A 22,594-nucleotide genomic window follows, 5' to 3' on the forward strand; every position below is an offset into this window, starting at 1 on the left:
TTGGATGGTACATTTAAATCATTTTGGAATGATAATTACAGTATATTTACATAAAATATTGATTTGAGTGATTTAAATACATGAAGCAACTTATTTAGTTGGAATAAATTTTTAGTGTTTGATGCTCTGCACGTGTTTTATCATGGGATAAATTTTTAAATTGGTGTTTGATGCTCTGCACGTGTTTTATGATGGAATATGATTGTAATGAGTTAGAGAAAAGTATGATCCATTTTCAAAAATGAAAAAAAAATAAAAGTGGACAGCATTTTACAGACGGACTAAAATAATAAAGGTGGACAATGTTTCATAGACGAAGGGAGTACTGTTTCTGTCCATCGATCCAACAAAATTAGTTCATATCTATTTTTGGAAACTTTCTAACAATTTATTACTTTTATACGATTAATTATTTACTCCATATATCTCAGTTAAGATGACCCTTTTCTTTTTCGCACTTGTTTTTAGAAAAATGATACTCCCTCCGTCTCACTTTAGGAGTCCCGGTTTATCATTTTTGGGTATCCCACTTTAGGAGTCCCGGTTAAAATATTCCATAAATGATAAAACTAATATAAAAAGTTAGGACCCACATTCCACTATTTTTTTCACCAACTTTCATTTACGTCTCTTACTATCCGTGCCGAACTCAACCAGAACTCCTAAAGTGGGACGGAGTGAGTAATAAATAATTAAAGTTGAGAGAAATTAAAATAAGATAGAGAATAATGTAAAAAAGAATTTCTTCTATATTATTCTTCATTTTATTTTACTTTCACTTCACTTTAACTATTTATTATTATTTTTTCTCAATACGTGCATAAAAGAAAGGAATCATACGTGTAGATCAATCTACTGATATTTTTTGAACTCGGGCACGTAATGTTTGAAGTGTAATATAATGTCATTAATCTGTAGTTAACTCATAAAAGAACGAAAATAAAAATATTAAAGTTTGAGTTAAAAAAGTAAATAGGTAGTTAACATTTGTGTCCTGCATAAAATGAGGGTTAAAAAAATGAGTGGCTAAATGGCCACATTATGACTAGCCATAATCTTAAAATATTATTAAAATTCTGTGTAATTAATGTTCCATTGCTGAAATTTATATCTTTAGAGAGTAATAATTTTTTAAAGACTAATATAACCTCAAATATTAAATACTTATGTAGTACTAGAATATATTTAGTTATGAAGTAGAATATATTGTATTTGTATCTTAAATAAGTAGTACTCGTTTATTTATATGATTAACAATTTCATAAGTGTTACACATTATATTTATAAATATTATTAAGTGTGACACAATAAAATTCTATTACAAAATTGCAGGAAGTCTTATTGTTATAGTAAACAAATTCTCAATTTAAGTATTACTCACTATATAAAACAAATTCTCATTTTTTTAAATTTACTATTCGTTGTTAAATTATGCTACAATCAATTTGAAGTTATATTAACTGAATTAATCCCAAACGATAATTACGTAAAATCCCAAATGATAGTTTTAATCAATTTTGACTATACTAGCACTATTTAATTCTAATAACATAATCTATCCTAATTAAAGACATGCATTAATAATGAAATTTACGCATCAACAATTATTTAATCTTCCCATAATTGGTAAATGCTTTTAATTACTAACTACAATTTTAATTTTAACTAATTCTTGATTTAAAATACATTTAATCATAATATTCAAGTAACTTATAAATATTAGTATTGATAAAAATATCATTTTAATATTTTTTTTGGGGAAGAGTATTTCAATATTAAAATATATGTCATATTTTGATATTATCAATTACGAGTAATTAATTATATATACTCCCTCTGTCCGAACTAAGTTAGTCGTAATCCTTTTTGGGATGTTTCAACTAAGTTGAATCATTTCCTTTTTTAACAAAAAACAAAACATCCAATCACTCTTACTTTATTCAATCATCTACTTTACTGACTCTTTATCATTCTTATTTTATTTCTCTCTCGTATTTTTTAACATAATTTTTAAATCTCCGTGCCCAAAAGTTTTGACTCAACTTAGTTGGGACGGAAGGAGTATAATACTGGAGTATAATACTATAATTTTATATATAAAATATTATTATTGATTTTTGTAATATTTCATGATATAGTGGTGTGTATATTATACATTGTAGTATTATGTCATAGTATACTTACTAGTCAAGAAATATATTCTACTATAAATACTCGATGCAATTAAATATATTATACATTGTAGTATTATGTCATAGTATGCAATTAAATAGCTTAGTCTTTTGAATTAGTTTTAAACCCATTTATAGTTGATTTAATGTTTGAATTGGATATTTCAATTGTTCTTAAAATTCGGTTGATCATGGATCAATTGGAAAATTTATTTAATCTTGAGTTCAATTGAATAATTGAGATCCACATTAATTTGAATTCAAAATAATTGAAGATTTAAAATTATTTTTATTTGATCTTAGGTTCTATTGGATAATTATGATATAAATTAATTTGAACTTAAAATAATTCTTAAAATTCATTCGATAATTAAAATTTCAATCATATAAAAGTAATATGAGTCACTTATAGTGAGACAAATAGAGTATTTGTGATGCCATAATATAACAATGTACTGTATATATAGGAGTACTAATTAGTCAGACAGATGAAGTAGTATTATTATATACACAAATATGTCAGTTGAATTTTAGATAATTTGAAATATCAAATTATTTAAATAATAGTACGATATATTTAAAACTATATTCAGGTATTATGGAATTTATATAACATTGTGTCACAAATTTAGTATGAAGAATAGTTACATGACTCTCATAATGTCATGTAATAACAAAAGATTCAAATAATGCGTAATTACTATCATTAATTGAATAGAATTCCCAATTATCAAATGGAGGTTCATTTGATTAATTAAAGAGTATTTTGATGTTCAATCGATTAATTCTAAAAGGGGAATAAATATGAATTCAATGGATGACTCGGAAATTTGATCAATCTAAGTTTTAGTATAATATTTATCAAGTATGAAATAGTGAATGTTGAATCAGTTTATATATTTCATTCTTATGTATATTCTCACACTCTAATTATATAATTGTTACACTCTAATTATATAATTGTTACCGAAATTATACAATGCGAACAAATAAAAATAAATCAGTAAAAAAATTATTATTAAAAGATAATGAACATAATAAAATTTAAGTAGAGAACTGAAACATAATAAAAAGCGTTTTCCTTGAAAAAAGAAAGGGTAGTAATGTAAAAATATTTGAGCATTAAATGAGATAATTAAATGAATAGTATCTATAATTGATATATTTACTACAATGCCATTTTATGGCCAGCCACATTATGGCCGCATAGCTTTACCATAAAAAAAAAAAGATGTCCAAAGATAATGCAAATGCACATCAAATATGATTACTCCTATGTTCAGGTTGCAATACTATATTCAATACTATGATTCTTAAAATGATTGGGACCGCAACTATTAGAAACACATTGTCCCGGGGTTGATATGCAGTTCCTTGTCCCGGAGTATTTATTTTGGTGAATCTCATTGAATATTTTGTTCAATACATATGAGCTTTGTAATACATATGAGCAAAAACCAGCCTCAGCAGAACTTCAACAACAGTTTCAGTCTTATCTGTCCAACTCATCAAAAGTGGCTACTAAGCCCGCGAATTCAAATGCGCGTGGATTGCTATATGAACGCGGTTCAGAAATGGCAGATTCTGGGAGTGTGCAAGAATCTAAGCTTAGTGCATAACAGGACTCTCTACCCCTGAGAAAGACTGAGCCAAATCCAAAGATGCTAAACAAGACTTCCTCAAACACGAACTTTAGTAACCAGAAAGTTAGCCATGTTCATCCGAAGCTTCCTGATTATGACAACTTTGTTCAGTTCTTTCAGAAGAACCGTTCTTGAAGTTGTTCCATGATGGTCAAGCTCAAGCTCATGAATGCTTGTGAATATATCGGTATTGTCATGTAAATTCGAGTTTTTCTGCACTCTTCGTATGTGACATATCATATTTGTTTAGATGTATCTTATTGAACATTTTATTCAATAGAGTACTAGTTAGATATGCACATATCACCCTCCCTAGTCCCTTCTACGAATGCCTCCCCAACGATTCGGTGACGATTTCTATGTTCTTGTCCGATTTTGGGTCACTTAGATGCTGTGTTGATTTTAACATCAGACTGAGCAGCTACGGGAGCAAGTCACACTGTGCAAAGCCATTGGGCTTGGGTACTTAGAATGATATTATGTAGGAATGTCAATCGGCCCGGCCCGTTGGGTTTCGGGCCAACCCTACTCAAGTTGCGGGTCAATCGAGTGCGGGCTAATCGGGTTGTGATTTCTTCTAGGTTATAAAAGTTCAACCCTAACCCTAAAAGCTTGGGTTTCGGGCTATCCCAACAGGTTAATCGGGTTGCTACCGATAATATTAACATGCGATCAATCCAATAAATAATGATTAATATTAGTTATATTCATACAAGGAAAAATATTTAATTATGATATATTTGAGATATATGCTTAAACTCAATTATAAACATGATCAAACACTAATATTTGAGATATCTCGTAGAATTTTAATGCATGGTTTAGAAATTTAAATACTCCATGTTTTTAGTGAATTTGAAGTTTTTAATTTATTTATCAATTATTATATTAATAAAAATTTAATATATAATTTATATATTTAATATAAAATTGAAAGTTATTTTTTCAGTTATCTATATTATAAAATTAATCAATAAAGTGTCGAATTAAGAGTAAAAATAAATAAAATAATAGAAATTTTATCAAATTTTCGGATCTAGCCCTAACGGGTTGCGGGTTAATCGGGTTTTTATTTTATCGGGTTAGAAATTTCCAGCCCTAACCCTATAAATTTGGCGGGCTATTCAGACCTGTCCACAGGTTACGAGCTGCATTGTCATCCCTATTATTATGTCATAACGTACGTATGTAGAATGATAAGATGTCATATCATACGCACCCGTGGGTTAATGATAAAGACTAAAATGCCATACAGTTCAATGAAAAAGACTGAAATACCATCGATCGATTGTCATAAATGTAAAAAAATAAGTGTGAAACGGTGCATAAAAGACCAAATAGTGAAAAAGCATGTATAAAATATGATTACATATGCATGTAGATCCATCTGGTGATATTTTTTTAACTCCGTTCTATAAAAATAGGGCCAATGAGTATGACACGAGAATTAAGATAAAATTGGTAAAGTAAAAGAAAGGAGGAGAATCACATGGTAAAGTAAGAGGGGTGAGAAGAATGGTAGTTAAAGTAGTGTTAGTGGATTATGTGACCTACATTATTAAATTGATATAACTTTCCGAAAAAAGAATGCACATATTTTAGGTCATATATTTAATATTCCATATATATTTTTCAAATTATTTTTTAAATTAAGCTATTAAACTTATATATTAAAAAATATATATATAATATTGGAAGGTCCTCTTATATTGCTTATAACATAATAATCCAAAACTAAGACTAATCCACACCCTTAGATTTTGAAATGAGTGGATGAGATAAAGCTCACAAATTTCAATAAATAGTAAGTAGACAAAACATAAACAAAAGGGTAATATCGTCATTATGTTATTATCTGATAATTTTCGTGGGTTTTTTTTATATCAACATAGTGTATTACAAATATCAACAATATGACATGAGGATATCAACACAAGTATAAGAAAATATCAACACAATTTTTATTGATATTTTACATACACTATATTGATTTTTTTTTTCATTTGTTGATAAAAATCTTCTTATCAACATGTACGAAAATTGAAATATGAATTATCAAATTTTATCACTCGAACATAGTCGGCACATATGCAATTGAGATCTCGTTGGAATCCTTATAAAATTATCTTTAATTTGATATATTTTTTGCGAAAAAATAATTTAAATCGAGAAAGTTACGTAAATTATCTTTAAATGATTTTGATGATAGAGAATCGACATTAATACCCTTTAAATTTATTTACTATTTATTTAAACTTAAAATATAATACACTTGTCATTATTTGAACCATTGGGTCTCTTAATCTAATGGCTAAAAATAGGTCTTATTTTTGGATTGTAAATATATTAGTAATTGATCATGACCCAAGAATATTAAATATATCCACATTAAATATATGAATAATTTAAATCATAAAAATTTAAAACTTCTTTGAGAAGTAAGTTAGAAATTTTTTATTATCCAATAATCACATTTTAGTTTGACTATTTATTTCTTTAATTTAATTTCAGACCATAGCATAACTTGATATAAATTGCCAAAGACTAAATGAATTTTTAATATTGGAAAGAAATATTTTGGAAGACTCAAAATAAAGTAAAGAGATAAAAGACGCTCTATCTTTCCATTTTCCCTCCAAAAAGGGCATCAAAGTCTTTTCACGCAACTTGTTTGAAGCATGCTCTATTTCTTTTCGTGTCCTTGCACTATTTACTTGATTATTTGAAGAAGATGAAGTAGAGGGCCGTCAGAAATCAGATCTGAATTCGCCTTTTGCTTTTACCTTTAATAGCTTTTCCGCCAAATTAGCCAGTTTCAAAAATATGGTCCCCACTTAACTTTTGCACTTTGTCTGTCTATTTTAGGAAAGTTTCCAGCATGATCTTTTAGATACAGGTGTTCATGATCAGTTAGGTAGAGTCCTCCTATTGGTTATGCTAAGTCAAGTAAGAAAGACTTAACCAGTTAACCCACTTAATTGTGTGACAGCAGCCAAAACCCCCTTCCAAAATGTCCTTCGCACATGCTTAACGCCTTCATTCTCGTGGGATTCGATCTTTACTTTCCTATACTAATTAATACTCCCTCCGTCCCAAGGAAGATGACCCCTTCCTTGGGCGGCACGGGATTTTAGGCAGTTAATTTTTTGTGTGTTAAGAGGAGAGAGTAAAGTAAGAGAGAGGGAATAAAGTAGAGATAAATGTGTTTCCATTTTAAGTAATGGGTCATCTTGATTGGGACAAACCAAAAAGGAAAGTGAGTCATCTTCAATGGGACGGAGGGAGTAGTATTTATAGGTTAAGATGTTGAAAGCAGCTTCGGATTGCGCGTCCGACGACACGCCGATAGGTCTAGAGAGTCTACTTGGTCACGCTTTTTCCATGCACATGCACTGGCGTGAGTTGGTTTGCTTGATTAGTCTGCGATTTTACTTGAACTTTACTCCCTCCGTCCCCCAAATATTGCCACTTTGACCCGACAAGGGTTTTAAGAAATGTACGAGTGAGTTGAAAAGGTTAGTGGAATGTGGGTTCTACTTTTATATACTCTCTCCGTCCCTCAAATTTTATCAACATTTGATCCGGCACAAGTTTTAAGAAATGTAATAGAAAGTGGGTTGAAAAAGTTGGTGGTATGTGGATCCTACTTTTATATATTAGTTTTATAATAAAATGTGAGTGTGAATGAGTTAGTGGAATGTAGGTTCAACTACCAAAAATAGTAAAAGTGAAAGGTGACAAATTTTTACGGACGGACGGAAAAAGAAATAAGTGATAAATTTTCAGGGATGGCGGGAGTATTAGTTTTATAATAAAATGTGAGTAGGAATGAGTTAGTGAAATATGGGGTCCACTACCAAAAATGGTAAAAAGTGAAATTAGACAAATTTTGTGGGACGGACGGAAATGGAAAATTGGGACAAACTTTAAGGGGCGGAGGAGTATTTTACAAGCGCGTGTTCACGAAAGCTAGCAGCTTCAATTATATAGTGAGCTTAAAATTTATAAATATTCAAATTCATATCTAGAATTCATAGATATTCAAATCAAGATCAAAACTCGTCTTTTATGTATGTTTAGATTTTGCTTAATTCATACTTTTAAAATAGAAATATTAAATCATGAAGTTTCAGTTTTTCTTACAATAAATCAATGTGTGTTGACGATGTTAAACATGACATTAATTTAAAGAATAAGGGGGAAAAAGGAATATTAAGACCAATAAAAGAATAATATTTATTTCAGTTAACACAATATTTTGTACATAATGAGATAATTGAAAAAAGTTAAAATTTCATTATTTAATATTTCGATTCAAAACTTTTAAATTGATCAAATTTAATCAAATTTAATTATTTAAATGGCTATTAATCCAAAAAATAAATGTAAACTTTAAAGCAGTACTGTACAATACTATGTTGGGTGCCCCAATTTGCTGAACATGCTAAAAATGGTGACAGTTGTCGTTCACCAAGAGTACTACTCTTTCCGTTCTTTAGTAATGGAGACGTTTCTTTTCGGTACGGAGATTAAGAAAAATTGTGTTAGGTGAGTTAAGTAAAGGGATAGTAAAGTGAAAAATGAAAAAAAGTAGAGAGATGAAGAGAGAATAAAGTAAGAGAAAGTAAAGTAGGTGTTGAAAAATGGGTTGATTTTTGAAAAGAAAAATGACTCTATTACTATTTGAACGTACCAAAATGGCAAAATAACTTCATTACTATGGAATGGAGGGAGTACTATTGGTCATGGCCCGATGGGTGCCCCAAATTTTTGTTGAACTACTACTATTCTTAAAAATGTGAGGTTTTTTAATCTTAAAAATTAGAATGAATTCAAGAATTAGTTCTTGAAAAATAGAATTTATATCTTTTAGTTCATTAAAATAGGAAAAATTATATTTTAAAAATCTGGGTAAAAAGAAAATCCTAATGAAGTGTTTCAACTTACCATTTCGCAACTACGGCCATCAATTCTTCAAAACAACAGCATTCTTTCAATTTTTCCTAAAAATTGATGCTTCTACGTATACTCCATTCGTCGCATTCGTCGCACTCAAGATGTCATCCCTCCAACTAAATATAGGCCTAGACGGACTAAGCTTCCAAAGTGGGATCCCCAATTTTTTGAGAGAGAGTTTGGGCTTTAGTCAACAATTCTTGAAAACGTGGGACTTTATTTCTTGATTGAATTTTTTTTTCACATATTATATACAACTTCCGTCCTTGAAAAATGAAACTTTTGAAACGACACGGATTTTAATGCACAACTGGTACAGTGAGAGAAAAGAACTGGTAAAGTAAGACAGAGGAAAGGAAAAATGGGTAAAATAAAAGAGAGGAAGCGGAAGTAGTGTTAATGGATTATAGGATCCACAAGCCCTAAAATAGAAAGTTTAGAAAGTTTTTATCTTTAAGGGACAACCCAAAACGAAAGTAGTTTCTATTTTAAGAGACAAATATAGTAACAAATTAAACTTAATTTTACGGGGATTATAAACAAAATCTCAATTACATATGTTTCAAAAAAAAAATGCACGAAATTGTAATTTAAATCTTCATATAACAACTTATATATTTAATGCTCTTCATTGCAATACTATGATGCCCTAAGTTAATGTACTTAATTTCATCGAATAGGATAATGTTTGTTTTACAGGATTCCACGTGTGAAAGTAATCTGATTTCTTAATTTTTTTTTTTTTAAATATGTCATTTTAAACATTATCAAAAGAAGATATTTTGTGCATTGGAAAGGAAAATTTAAAAAAGTTAAAACTTCTAATTTAATATTCTGATTTTGTGATTAACTAAAATTTGATGAAACTTTATAAAAAAAATCTAGCTTTTAATGTATACACGATGGATGCCCCAATTTACCATGTAGCATTGGAAGATGGATGCACGCACATGCCGCAATTTCAGTAGGACTACTATCCTTTTTGTCTTATATTAATTTAAAAATTAGGATGAACTTCAAAATTAATAGCATGTAGTATTGGAAGATGGATGCACATGCCACAATTTAAGTTGGACAACTGTCCTTTTCGTCTTATATTAATTTAAAAATTAGAATGAACTTCAAAATTAATCCCGATAGATGGAGTTTGCATATTTAAAGTAGAGTGAACTGTATCAAAGAGCCCTAACTTTTTGACTTGTTTCACCAAAGATCCCTAACAAAAAAAAATCTCACCAGCAGTATCTAACAAAATATATAATCACAAACCTTGTTTTTTCGGACCATAACACCATCAGGGCTTGAAAGGGCAAATTCGACCTTTTACGACGCAGTCCCTGCATCTCACCTGCTGCATGTACTTGGATGACGCGAATCCTAATGGATGTGACAGAAACATCAAGTCTTTTATCCTCTCTGTTCCTCAAAATGTATACGGATGTTTCCCCCTCCAACTCTATCATGTACCTGCATTGTTATTTTGTAAATTAAACACTTGCTTTTTGTTTCTCTTTCCTATTTCCCTCCAATTCACTTTCACTCAATATAATTTGAGGTATCACTATTCTTTTCTAAATAAAACTTATACTAGTATAATTCAATAGATTTTTTCCAAAATATAGTATATATAATTGCCTAAGTAAAATATAATGTGTATGTGCATTTAGGGCTGGGGAAAAATACCGAAAAAATGATATATCGCTCGTATCGTATTGAAAATATCGAAAAATTATCGAATTTTCGATATATCGTAATTTTCGATACGATACGATATCGTATCGTAAGTTTTCGATACGATAACGACATGAATTTCCTTATATCGCGATATATCGTTTTATATCGAAAATACGATATATATCGAAAATTTTCGATGTATCGATATTTTCGATATATATCGATATTTTTATTTTCGATATATATCGATATATATCGAAATTTTCGATATATATCGATATTTAACGATATATCGAATTTCGGTACGATATATCGAAATATCGATACGATAACGATATGAAATTTTTTTATATCGAAAGTTCGATATATTGAAATTCGATATATCGAAACTTTCGATATGATCTCGATATTTTCGATACGATACACGATACAACGTTTTCAATACGATATATCGTATCGACCCACCCCTATGTACATTCCATGTTCAATAATAACGAGTAATATATGTAAAGAAGAATATCTCCAATTTTATAAATTTTTTATACTCTACTGCACTTAATAAATTCCTTCTACAGAGTTCATTAAAAAAAGTATTAGCCCAACTGATTTAATTATTATACCCAATTTATATTCCCCAAATAAATAAGCCCAATATGGTCATCTTCTTCCCGACGCCTCCTTTCCCCAATTCACTGAACAAACCCAAATCTCCATTTCTGTCGGCATATCTATTCAAATCACCTTCTCACCTCAAGTCACTTTCGAATCTTCGAAGGTTCACCACCGTCACTCACTTCATCATAGGTTTTCTTCTTCCTCAGTTTTTTTTACGGAGGGGGCAACTATGGCTTTTTCCGGCCATCCCTAAGGAAAATTCGAAGCTCTTGGCCACCGGGAAGGGGCGACCGCCCCCTCCTGGATCCGCCACTGCCTCCAAAACGGAACCGAAGTTCTGTTGGAGCGTCCTCCTCCCATTCGTCACGGCGCAAAAAGAAGCCGCCACCGCCACCGCCAACACCACCGTCTTCGTCACTATCACCTCTGGCATCACGAAGGAATGAAAGGAATGAAATCATTAGAGGGAGAGATAATATAGTATAAGAAAGATGAAAGAAAATAGGAGAATGGAAAAATAGACTCTATAATTTTTGACATCTCTTACACAGCAAAGTAAGTAGGTGTGCAGAATACGTGTGCAGAATAATGCAGGTTTGGTTCGTAAAGAGACTAAATTGCCCTTCAACCCATTTGGGCATTTTCGTCCGAAAAATGGCAAAAACTACAAGATTTGTGATTATATATTTTATTAGATACCTTTGATGAGATTTTTTTTTGTTAGGGGTTTCCAGTGAAGCCGAAAAGTTAGGACTCTTTGGTGCAGTTCATTCTTTAAAGTAAAAGAATACTGAAATAGGAAAAACACATTTCAATAACACGGATAAAGGGAAAATCACAAATGAAGTGCTAGGATCGAATATTTTGCCACTATAAGGCCATGCTTTTTTTCTCACCCGACAGACGCTTCTTCCACACTGGTCTTCGGAAAAAGTACTTATATCTTAAAAAAGTAATGCTTGTAGTAGAGTATGCATTGATTTAATATCTATTCTTTTGTGAAGCCTCTACAATTGTCGGTATGGCATTGTTTTTGCGTACTTTATCATGCATTTTTCGCAATATTAAAATTTTATTTAATATGAATATTAATTTTATTGCCATGTGAGCAAAAGAAGACTGTCTTTTAAAAGATCATCCCTTCCCTTGTGAGGAGTCATGGAATCCAAAGCTGTGATCAATACTAAGTCTAAAGAAAGGGGTGTGTTGCAAAGCCCAGAGTTATACAATGTATGCACTTTTTAATCCTTCACCTTCACCTTCACTACAAAAATAATGTTTATTTAGTATATATGTTACCACTGAAACTGATTATGTTTTGTTTGTGTAATATTCAAAGTATATAATGGATACTAGTGTGAATCCACGAGGGGGTTGGATCCGCTGCTGTGGTTGGAACCACAGCAGGGTGCTGTGCAAGATTCATACCCATTATTCTAATAAAAAAAAAAATTATTTTTTATTAATAAAAAATTTGATTGTGTCTACCACAGCACCCTGGGGTGGGATCCAACCCCATCCACGAGAACACCAGTGTCTCAAGGAGCTCAGAGCTATCACATCAACTCATCCAAGGTAATATATATACTTTCTTCATCGTGTAAATTTTGATTTGGACTGTTACAACTAGATATAGAAACATTCTATTACTATTATTATTATTGTAGTGGTACGGAGTGCGGAAGCGTGATAAATTCAACCAAAGATAATGAGAAATTAATAAAGATAGTAAAAGTAACACCAAGATTTTTAGGTGGAAAAATCCTCTGTAAATAGAGGTAAAAAACCACCGGCGAGAGAGTCAAAAGTTCCACTAGAATATTGACGAGAGTACAAAATATTTTCTCCAGACTAACAAAATAAGTAGCCCACAAATTTTCTACGGATATAATATATCCAAACTAGAAGTAGAGAATATAGATAGAAAATATAGATGGAGCAAGAGCTGTAAATTTTTGGTGTGTACTATGCGGTGAAGAGCTTATTCGTGCACACAAATTGAAGACTTATTTGTGTGAATGCATTTAATGCTTTAGCCGCAATACTAGAAATAGGGGGCACCTACGAGAAGAATAGAGGTAGCTTTGGTAAAAATTCCACGGTCCTTCCACACCATAATGCCATATGCCATAGTGATTTGGTGTGCCTCACCAATAACTCCTTGATAATTGGAAATAAAAAGAGTCCATATGCCATATCACTTGACATAAATATGGCAACCTTATATCTAAATTTAAAGGCATACATTATGAGCATTTTAAAGAAAGTATAATAAATTAAATAAAAAAATGATATCATGTGAATAATGAATGCCTTTAAATTTAGACATAAGGTTGCCATATTTATGATATCAAAGTCAATTCATCATTCATATGATATCATTTTTTTATTTAATTTATTACACTTTCCTTAAAATGCTCATAATGGATGACTTTAAATTTAGATATAAGGTTGTCATATTTATGTCAAATGATGTGGCATATGGACTCTTTTTATTTCCAATTATCAAGAAGTTATTGGTGAGGCACAGCAAATCACTATGCCACCATGGTGTGAAAGGACCATGGAATTTTCACTCGTAGCTTTGGTTAGTCATTTGATGACTTGGAGTAAAAGGAGAGCACAACAACAATTATTATAGTTTATTTGTTGTTGACATGAAATCAATTAATTTGTTAGTTCATCTCATTATTGCATGATGAATATTATCATCTTTTGTTTTTCCTTGAAAGGGCTGTGATGGGTACATCACCTGATGTGGGACAGTTTTTGGACTTGCTTCTAACAACAATCAATGCGAAAAAGACAATTGAAATTGGAGTGTTTACTGGATATTCACTTCTTCAAACTGCCCTCACAATTCCAGACGATGGAAAGGTTGTTTGTTACTAGTACATTTTTTTAATCTTATATTAATAACTCCATATTTATTTATTAAGAATGTGTGGTGTAGATGATAGCCATAGACATGAACCGGGACTCGTATGAGATAGGATTACCTATCATTGAAAAGGCAGGGATGAAGCACAAGATCAATTGCATCGAGTCTGAGGCTCTTCCGGTTCTTGATGAGTTACTAAAAGATGTACGTTTTTTCTTTCTTTAGAAAGGGAAGAGACATTGGCAATGCTAACCAAATAAAGTTTTGGATGCAGGCAGAGAATAAGGGTTCGTTTGACTTTGCGTTCGTTGATGCTGATAAAGACAACTATGCAAATTACCATCAGAGAATGATGGAGCTTCTGAAACCCGGAGGTATAGCTATTTACGATAACACCCTCTGGGGAGGATCGGTGGCAATGGATGAAGAGAGTTCAGTTCGGCCGAGATCGAAGCCTGCGAGGAAGGATTTGATAGCGTTTAACAAGTACATTGCAGGTGATGCTAGGGTGAAGATTTCTCAAGTCCCTCTTGGTGATGGGATCACTGTCTGTCGCCGTAACTGAAACACTACCAATGCTCCTCATCAACCAACTTATTATGTTGGAATAATTTTTCAAATAAATTGGTCTTTGATTTTCTGCAAATTGTTAGATGTAGATATCTTTTTCCCGGAGCGGATCTCCTACACCACTTTTCCTACTTCATTCCTAATCCACCTTTCACAACTTAATAAAATAATCTTATAACATGTAAGTGATGGTGGGATTATTTTATTAAATTGTGAGAGGTGGATTAGGAACGGAGTAAGAAAAAGTAAAGAGTTACTTTTTGTAAATAAAAATAAATAAATAACTCAATTATCTTGTAATTTTTGGAAAAAGAAAAATAACTTTATTAAAACACATATAACATATGATTAGGGTCCACCAGCAACTATTAAAACACATTGTCCCGACTCCCGAGGTTGATATATGCAGTTCATTCTATTTATTTTGGTGAATATCATTGATGTTTTATTCAAGACATTTGAGCTTTGTTATTTTGCTGGAATACTCGTGTAATATGCTAGATTCAAATTATAAGTGCCTAATATGGCCAGCCTGAAACGTGGTAGCTTTGTTATTTTGGGGCTTTGGTCTACAATTCTTGAAAACTTGGATCTTGCACCCCTTTTACCAAAAAATATGAATCAAATCAAGGCATGCTTTATAAATGTCGATCGGCATTTTTTTGCTGCATTTATCACGCATCTTTCGTAATATTAATGTTTATTAAATCCTACTAGTATAATATGAATATAAATGGAAAATTAATTTTACGAGTTTGTCATGTACTCATCTCAGAGAATGGAATATTAAATTTTATGAATATGAACGGAATATTAATTTTATGAATGGAGTATAAATAAGGAGATAGAATTCCTCATCTCAGAAATCAGAAACGAGAGCAAGCCTGACGCAAAGAAGACTGCCTCTTGACTTCAAATTAGAGGTAATTGAATCTTAAATCGTCTGTTTTGTGAAATTAATCTTTGCAGTTTGGCGTTGTTTTCGTCTCTGTTGCTGTTTCTTTCACTAATGGATCATCAACCATTGCTAATTTTGCCATTTTTGGTTGCTCAGATTTTGATTTATCCATTCCCATCGTTGGAATTCGGCTGGTTCTGTGCCTGCCAAATTTTAATGATTTTAGAATAAAACTTGGGAATTTATTATCTTTTGGATGTGCAATTGTGGAAATGTATGGTTTGTAGTAGTATTGTACTGATTGCGATAGTCTCTTTAATTTACAGTTTTTTTAATATCTCTGGCAGCAAGAATATTTTATTTGTTGATTGTATTTGAAGGATTATATTAACCCTTGTGAGGAGTCATGGAATCCAAATTTGTGATCAATAATAGTTCTACAGAAAAGGGCGTGCTACAAACCGCCGAGTTATACAATGTATGCACACTTATAATCTACCACTACTAATAATTTTTATTTTGTTTGTGACCACTAAAACTAATTATGTTTTGTTTGTTTAATTTTCAAAGTATATAATGGATACTAGTGTGTATCCACGAGAACACGAGTATCTTAAGGAGCTCAGGGCTATCACATCCACTCATCCAAGGTAATATACTTTCTTCATCTAAATTTACAATCACATTTTATGATTATCATATACTTGAGCTATATAAAAGGTTCAATCTTCTATTGAAATTTGTTGGTGACATGAGATCAATTTGTTTGTTCATGTCCAACATTGTTGATGAATATTAGTATCTTCCTTTTTATTGTCAAAGGGCTGTGATGGGTACAGCACCTGATGCGGGGCAGTTTGTGGCCTTGCTTCTAAAGACGATCAGCGCAAAAAAGACGATTGAAATTGGAGTTTTCACTAGATACTCCCTTCTTCTAACCGCCCTCACAATTCCAGACGATGGAAAGGTTGTTAATTACATTTCTTTTTTATGTCATTTCAGTCTGTTGCTAAAACTCCATATTTATTAAGAATGTGGGTGTAGATCACAGCCATAGACATGAACCGGAGCTCGTATGAGATGGGATTACCTATCATCGAAAAGGCAGGGGTGAAGCACAAGATCAATTTCATTGAGTCTGAGGCTCTTCCGGTTCTTGATCAGTTGCTGAAAGATGTAAGATAATGATAAGTTTTGTTCCTTTTGAGCAAGAGAGATTGGCAATGCTAACCAATGTTTCGGATGCAGCCAGAGAATAAGGGGACGTTTGACTTTGCATTTGTTGATGCTGATAAAGACAACTATGCAAATTACCATGAGAGAGTGTTGGAACTTCTGAAACCGGGAGGTATAGCTGTTTACGATAACACCCTTTGGGCAGGGACGGTGGCAATGGATGAGAGTTTGGTTCCAGAGAGCAAGCTGGATTCAAGGAAGGCTTCGATAGAGTTTAACAAGTACATAGCAGGTGATGCTAGGGTGCAGATTTCTCAAGTCCCTCTTGGTGATGGGATCACTGTTTGTCGCCGTAACTGAAACACTACCAGATTCTGATGCTCCTCATCAACCAACTTATTATGTTGGAATAAAATTGGTGTTTGATGCTCTGCAAATTGTTAGAAGTAGACATCTTTTTTCCAAGGTTGGAATTGTTGGGATGTTTAAGTCATTTCACAAGGTTTATTGTGGGATGATATGATATTGTTGCACTCTCCCTGCATGTTTACTTATGATATGATATGAAGTAGTACTATCTAAGTTTGGATGGTTGGATGGTACATTTAAATCATTTTGGAGTGATATTTACAACAAATTGTTAAAAATTGATGTATAACAAATCATTTTGGTACATGTACGTAAAAATATTGATTTGAGTTATAACGTTGACATCATCAAATCTCAAAACTCTATTACTCCCTCCGTCCCCCATTACTTCACACAGTTTGTCATTTTGGTCCGTCCCTCATTACTTCATACACTTCACTTTTTCCATTTTTGGTAGTGGAACTCATATTCCATTAACTCATTCCTACTCACATTTATTATAAAACTAATACTTTAAAAGTAGGACTCACATCTCACCAACTTTTTCAACACACTTTCTATTACATTTCTTAAAACCCGTGCCGGGTCAAACCGTGTCAAGTAATGGGAGACGGAGGGAGTAATTGCTTACTTTTAAAACTAAACCTGATCATCTTATGTATGGTCACTGTATTTGTTGAAATATGAACTCAATATTTTGGAGTGTCCACCGTAGTGGACAAAAGCCCCTGGAACAGTCATGCTACAACTATAAAAACTTGTTAAGCCCAATAGACAGTCACATCATAACCATAAATCATATTATTTTATCAATTGTTAGTATATTTTAATTGGACTAGAACAAAATTAATTGGACAAAAATAAATAGAATGGAATGGAGTGAAAAAAAATGAATTGGGAATACGGGAGGGGATCAATTGCTAACTAATTAGCAATATTATATTTTAAATTTAAATAATTATTTAATAAAATTAAAGGGTATTAATGTCAATCCTCTATTATTAAAATTATCCTAAAACTTTAAATTTACGTAACTCTCTCAATTTAAATTATTTTTTTGCAAAAAATATATCAAATTAAAGGTAATTTTATAAGGATTCTATCGAGATATCAATTGCATATGTTCCGATGATGTTCTAATGATGAAATTTGATGATTTTTATTTCAGTTTTCGTATATGTTGATGATTTGACGAAATCTCAATATAATGCATATAAAATCTCAATATAATGAATGTAAAATCTCAATATAATGCATATGAAATCTCAATAAAACTGGGTTGATATTTTCGTGTACTTGTGTTGAAATACTAATGTCATTGTGTTGATATTTGTAATACACTATGTTAATATAAAAAAAAGCACGAAAATTATGATAGGATGATGAAATTTAATGATTTTTATTTCAGTTTTCATGTATGTTGTTGATTTGACGAAATCTCAATATAACGCATATAAAATCTCAATATTATGCATGTAAAATCTCAATATTATGCATGTGAAATCTCAATAAAACTGGTTTAATATTTTCATCTACTTGTCTTGAAATACTCATGTCGTGTTAATATAAAAAAACACGAAAATTATGATATGATAACAAAATGATGATCTTACCCTTTTATTGATATTCTGTCTTCTATTTATTGAGATTCGTAAAATTTAATCTCATCCACTCATTTTAAAATCTAAGAGTGGAGATTTGGTCTTAATTTTGGATTATGATGCTATAAGCCATAGAAGATGACCCTTGGGAATAAATATTTTATAGAAATAAACTCAGAAAGAAAATATAAATGAATTAGGAATAGACAGTCCGCCGCGCCGCCCCCACCGCCCCTTCCACGCCGTGTTTGCGGCTCCGCCCCCAACCATCCGCCCTTCCACGCCGTGTTTGTTGCTCCGCCCCCAACCATCCGCCGCGGCACAACGTTTCCAGCAGTGGTCCGCCGCAGCGGCGGCACCACTGTGGACACTCATGCTGCAAATCGGCGGCCTTTGGTGTACGCAATTGCACCTTATAGCAGCGCTAGATTCGGGATTGTCGTATGTTACAATATACTCTTTCTGTCCCTGAAAATTTGTCACCTATTTTCTTTTTCGTCCGTCTCTAAAAATTTGTCACCTTGTACTTTTACCATTTTTGGTAATAGACCTCATATTCCACTAACTCCATCTTATTCACATTTTATTTTAAAACTATATAAAAGTAGGACCCACATGCTAAATGGTGACAAATTATAGGGGATAGAGAGAGTATTAATTTTTTTATTTATTTTGTTATTTTCGTTTTTTATTGTTTTGTACTATTTTTCACTTTTTAATATTGCATTTTATGGTTTGTATTTAGTTCTTGATAGCAAATAATGTACTCTTCAATTAAAATTCAATTATTTAATTATGCTGAAAAGTTGGGGCTAAAATTTGAGTTGGCTGCATTATAGCTTTTGTAGCTGGAATTTGAAAGGCTGATTGGCAGATGAAAAATAGTTTATGGGATTTGGATCCCGCACGCACTGTGTAAAAATCACAGCACGGATGCTGTGATCTCCCATTTTAATATTTTATTTATAAAATATAATATTAAAATATTAATTTTGTTTTATAATAAAAAATTGAATGTGAGGCATAACACCCCTGTTATGGAAGATCCACAGGAGATCCAACCCCCAGTTAGTGACTGGATTTGAAGTCCAGAACTACCGGGGGCCTAACGATCGATGATGAATCCTCCAAAAATCACAAAATTATCATTAACTTTGGTTAGCTTTATTTTCTTTCATATTTTTTCATTCTTTTATTTTTTGGATTTATTTATATCCGAAGTCATTGTGGATATACATCAAAAATATTTAATTTTGGTGCCAAAACATTCAAGCAAGGAAACGTAGATCCATAATATTGGCTGTTAATTTTTCTTACTGCAGTAATCTTTTTAAAATTTATGTCGAAATTTTTAACACCAAAAATATACCCTGCTATACAACAAATTTTTTACACGATGGATTTTTTACCTTATAAATAAATTTTTTTCTTATACTTCCTCCGTCCTACAGTAGGAGTCACTCTTATTATGAGCACAGATTTTAAGATATGTAAAGAATAGTGGATTGGAAAAGTCAGTGTAATATGAGACCTACTTTTCTATACTCCTTTCGTTTTTTAGAAATAGCAATTCTCTCTATTTTAGTACGTTCTTTAAAAATAGTAACTTTCAAACTTTCTATTTTAGGAAATCTTTATACCCATATACATCAATTCATTTATCACTTATACCACTACAATTAACAACTTAAAGTGAGCCCCATAATCCAGTAACATTAATTTCATTATATTTTTCTCTGTGAAAACTACTCCACTTTGCAAGCTCTGTTGTGATATGATATATGGTATTGTTGCTTTCCGCTTAGTTTTGGCGTTTAGCAAGGAGGTACAATTGTACACCTATATTTTAATGTTAGAGCATATGCATCGGTGCTCTTGCGGAAGAGTTCTGCTCTTGCCGCACGTCCGTGCTCACCGTTGTAAGCTGTTGTGCTCTTGCCGACGGCACGGCCTGCTCGATAGCAAGAGCACCACAGTGCTGAAGAGCACGACTACGTGGCGCCTCCTGATTGGCTCATTTTTATTCCGTTAAAAAAAATAATTCATAAAAAATAAAAAATAATCCAGGAAAAAAAAAACCATGGATATGGGTGTTTCGGGTATTTTTAATGTATTTTAATATTGTGAAAATATTTTTAGTAATTGAAGTATTTAAATTGAATAATAGAATGATGAGACCTTTGAGCATGCTCATGCGGAAGAACATGGATGTGGGTGTTATAATCTTACAAAAGTGCAGAGAGTAAAAAATAAATAAATGTGGATTCAGGCCCACATTCATGTTCTTCCACATCCATGCTATTGTGAAAGAGCATGGACGTAGATGCTTTTATAATATAATTTACTAATTGCTCTTGCTAGTGAATGAATTGGTTCGTACATTCATTAATTTTATTAGGCCTTTCATCAACTTTAAAAAGCCCACAACCTGCTTGAATAAATTAAAAAAAATAAGAATAATAGTAAATTTTATGTTGAATATTTATATTTCTTATGTATTATTTTGCCTTCGATATTAAATTTTTTTATTTTTTCATTTATTTTAGAAATGACAAGTGGATCACTCATGTATAGACTTTAATATTATTATTATTATTGTAATTTTTGTGTGTACTACAAAACTATTTAACTGTATACTAGGAACTAAAATTCGTGAAGACGTTATTGCACAAAACCGTACCTCCAAACTCAAAATTCTGGATCCGCTAGACTGCCACTAGTCGTTGGATGGCACAACTAAATCATATTGGAATGACATTTAACAGTTAACAATAGGTTGTTAATTAAATGTTACTATATTGATCATTACAAGGCTTTTTATAACATAGGACATAATATATTGATTAAGTCGAAAACTTAAAATAACATTATGCTGTGTTGTTTTGATATCAACATTATGCTGTGTTGTTTTGATATCAATATTGATTAAGGTATTTCTAGTCGGCTTCTGTCGCCAAAATTCGAACAATTATACATATATTGAATCGACATAGTAATCAAAATTTTCAATTTCACTATAAGTTTAATAAAGGGGTGATTATTTTTATTATGTTCAAATTTTCATGAGTATACAAAATTGTGGAATAAAAGACTGACTTGACAATTATACAAATAGAGGTGTGTTATATTGTTAACTATTTAAGTTGTTTATTCTGCTAACTCATCAATATAGTATATTTAAAATGTCAATACGGTAACATCAAAATGTCAACACATAATATCTAACACATTATATTGAAGTTTAACAAAATTATGTGTTGACATTTTAATGTTATCGTGTTGACATTTTTAATACACTACATTGATGAGTTAGCAAATTAGCAACTTAAGAAAGTTAGCAATTGATCACTCCCTTATACAAATATTTATTATATCGTTCAAAAAAGTAGAAAAAATATTTCTAATATAAGTATGATGATAGGTAAGAACGAATGATTTTTTTTGTGATGTTAGATAATAAACTATGGGTAATCATAGATAATTCATGTCAACTACTTTGAGCTAATGTCAATTCATAATCATAGATAATTCATGTCTTTGTCAGCTAATTTAAGCTAGAAATGTATAGTACTATTTTCTTTTTCTTTTTCTTTTTCTTTGTGTGTTATTTATGTATGATTTACAAAATGAATAGTTTGGTAATATGTAGAGCAAATACCAGTCAATTTGGTTCATGTTATAGTATATGTGCGGTGGCATGATGAAGCTAGAAAGTGCATTAATATATGATAGAAAGTGCATAAATATATGAAATTGGGGAGTTTTGGGGGTGTTTAGGAAAATAAGAAAAATTTTGGAGATATTTAGGGAATTGACCATTAAAATAAATTGAATTAAAAATATATAAAACTAAAAAGCCTAAACCACTACGTATATATTCATGTGTGTAATAGTGGTGTCCAAACTGAATCCGACCCGCACCAGCACCATATGGATCCTAATTATTAATTGGTTATTTAATTTCCATAGTTAGTGGATTAGTGGTATAGTTAGTGGTAATATTGTATAATAACATATAACCGAAGAAAAGCAAGACTTGA

The 22,594-nt window shown here is 31.5% G+C and overlaps 2 protein-coding genes across 2 annotated transcripts; both read left to right on the plus strand.

Moving 5' to 3' along the window:
• The first annotated feature begins 12,190 nt into the window (after positions 1-12,190).
• Positions 12,191-14,769, plus strand: LOC125196257 (probable caffeoyl-CoA O-methyltransferase At4g26220). Its single transcript, XM_048094700.1, has 5 exons — positions 12,191-12,289; positions 12,399-12,634; positions 13,792-13,936; positions 14,013-14,144; positions 14,215-14,769. Exons 1-5 carry the CDS (start codon positions 12,218-12,220, stop codon positions 14,503-14,505), a joined length of 876 nt encoding a protein of 291 aa, XP_047950657.1. The 5' UTR covers positions 12,191-12,217; the 3' UTR covers positions 14,506-14,769.
• A 525-nt stretch (positions 14,770-15,294) lies between these two features.
• LOC125196259 (probable caffeoyl-CoA O-methyltransferase At4g26220) lies at positions 15,295-17,197 on the plus strand. Its single transcript, XM_048094701.1, has 6 exons — positions 15,295-15,433; positions 15,789-15,886; positions 15,979-16,058; positions 16,231-16,375; positions 16,453-16,584; positions 16,657-17,197. Exons 2-6 carry the CDS (start codon positions 15,815-15,817, stop codon positions 16,942-16,944), a joined length of 717 nt encoding a protein of 238 aa, XP_047950658.1. The 5' UTR covers positions 15,295-15,433; positions 15,789-15,814; the 3' UTR covers positions 16,945-17,197.
• The last annotated feature ends 5,397 nt before the right edge of the window (positions 17,198-22,594 follow it).

This window comes from Salvia hispanica, chromosome 6 (genome assembly GCF_023119035.1).
Source record: "Salvia hispanica cultivar TCC Black 2014 chromosome 6, UniMelb_Shisp_WGS_1.0, whole genome shotgun sequence".
Lineage (NCBI taxonomy): Eukaryota > Viridiplantae > Streptophyta > Magnoliopsida > Lamiales > Lamiaceae > Salvia > Salvia hispanica.

Bases quoted from the DNA above. Each gene is read 5' to 3' on its own strand.
- LOC125196257 (XM_048094700.1), top strand. From the start codon at position 12,218: ATGGAATCCAAAGCTGTGATCAATACTAAGTCTAAAGAAAGGGGTGTG. The intron at 12,290-12,398 runs GTATGCACTTTT...TAATATTCAAAG, and splicing joins AAAGCCCAGAGTTATACAAT to TATATAATGGATACTAGTGT. The intron at 14,145-14,214 runs GTACGTTTTTTC...TTTTGGATGCAG, and splicing joins TTGATGAGTTACTAAAAGAT to GCAGAGAATAAGGGTTCGTT.
- LOC125196259 (XM_048094701.1), top strand. From the start codon at position 15,815: ATGGAATCCAAATTTGTGATCAATAATAGTTCTACAGAAAAGGGCGTG. The intron at 15,887-15,978 runs GTATGCACACTT...TAATTTTCAAAG, and splicing joins AAACCGCCGAGTTATACAAT to TATATAATGGATACTAGTGT. The intron at 16,585-16,656 runs GTAAGATAATGA...TTTCGGATGCAG, and splicing joins TTGATCAGTTGCTGAAAGAT to CCAGAGAATAAGGGGACGTT.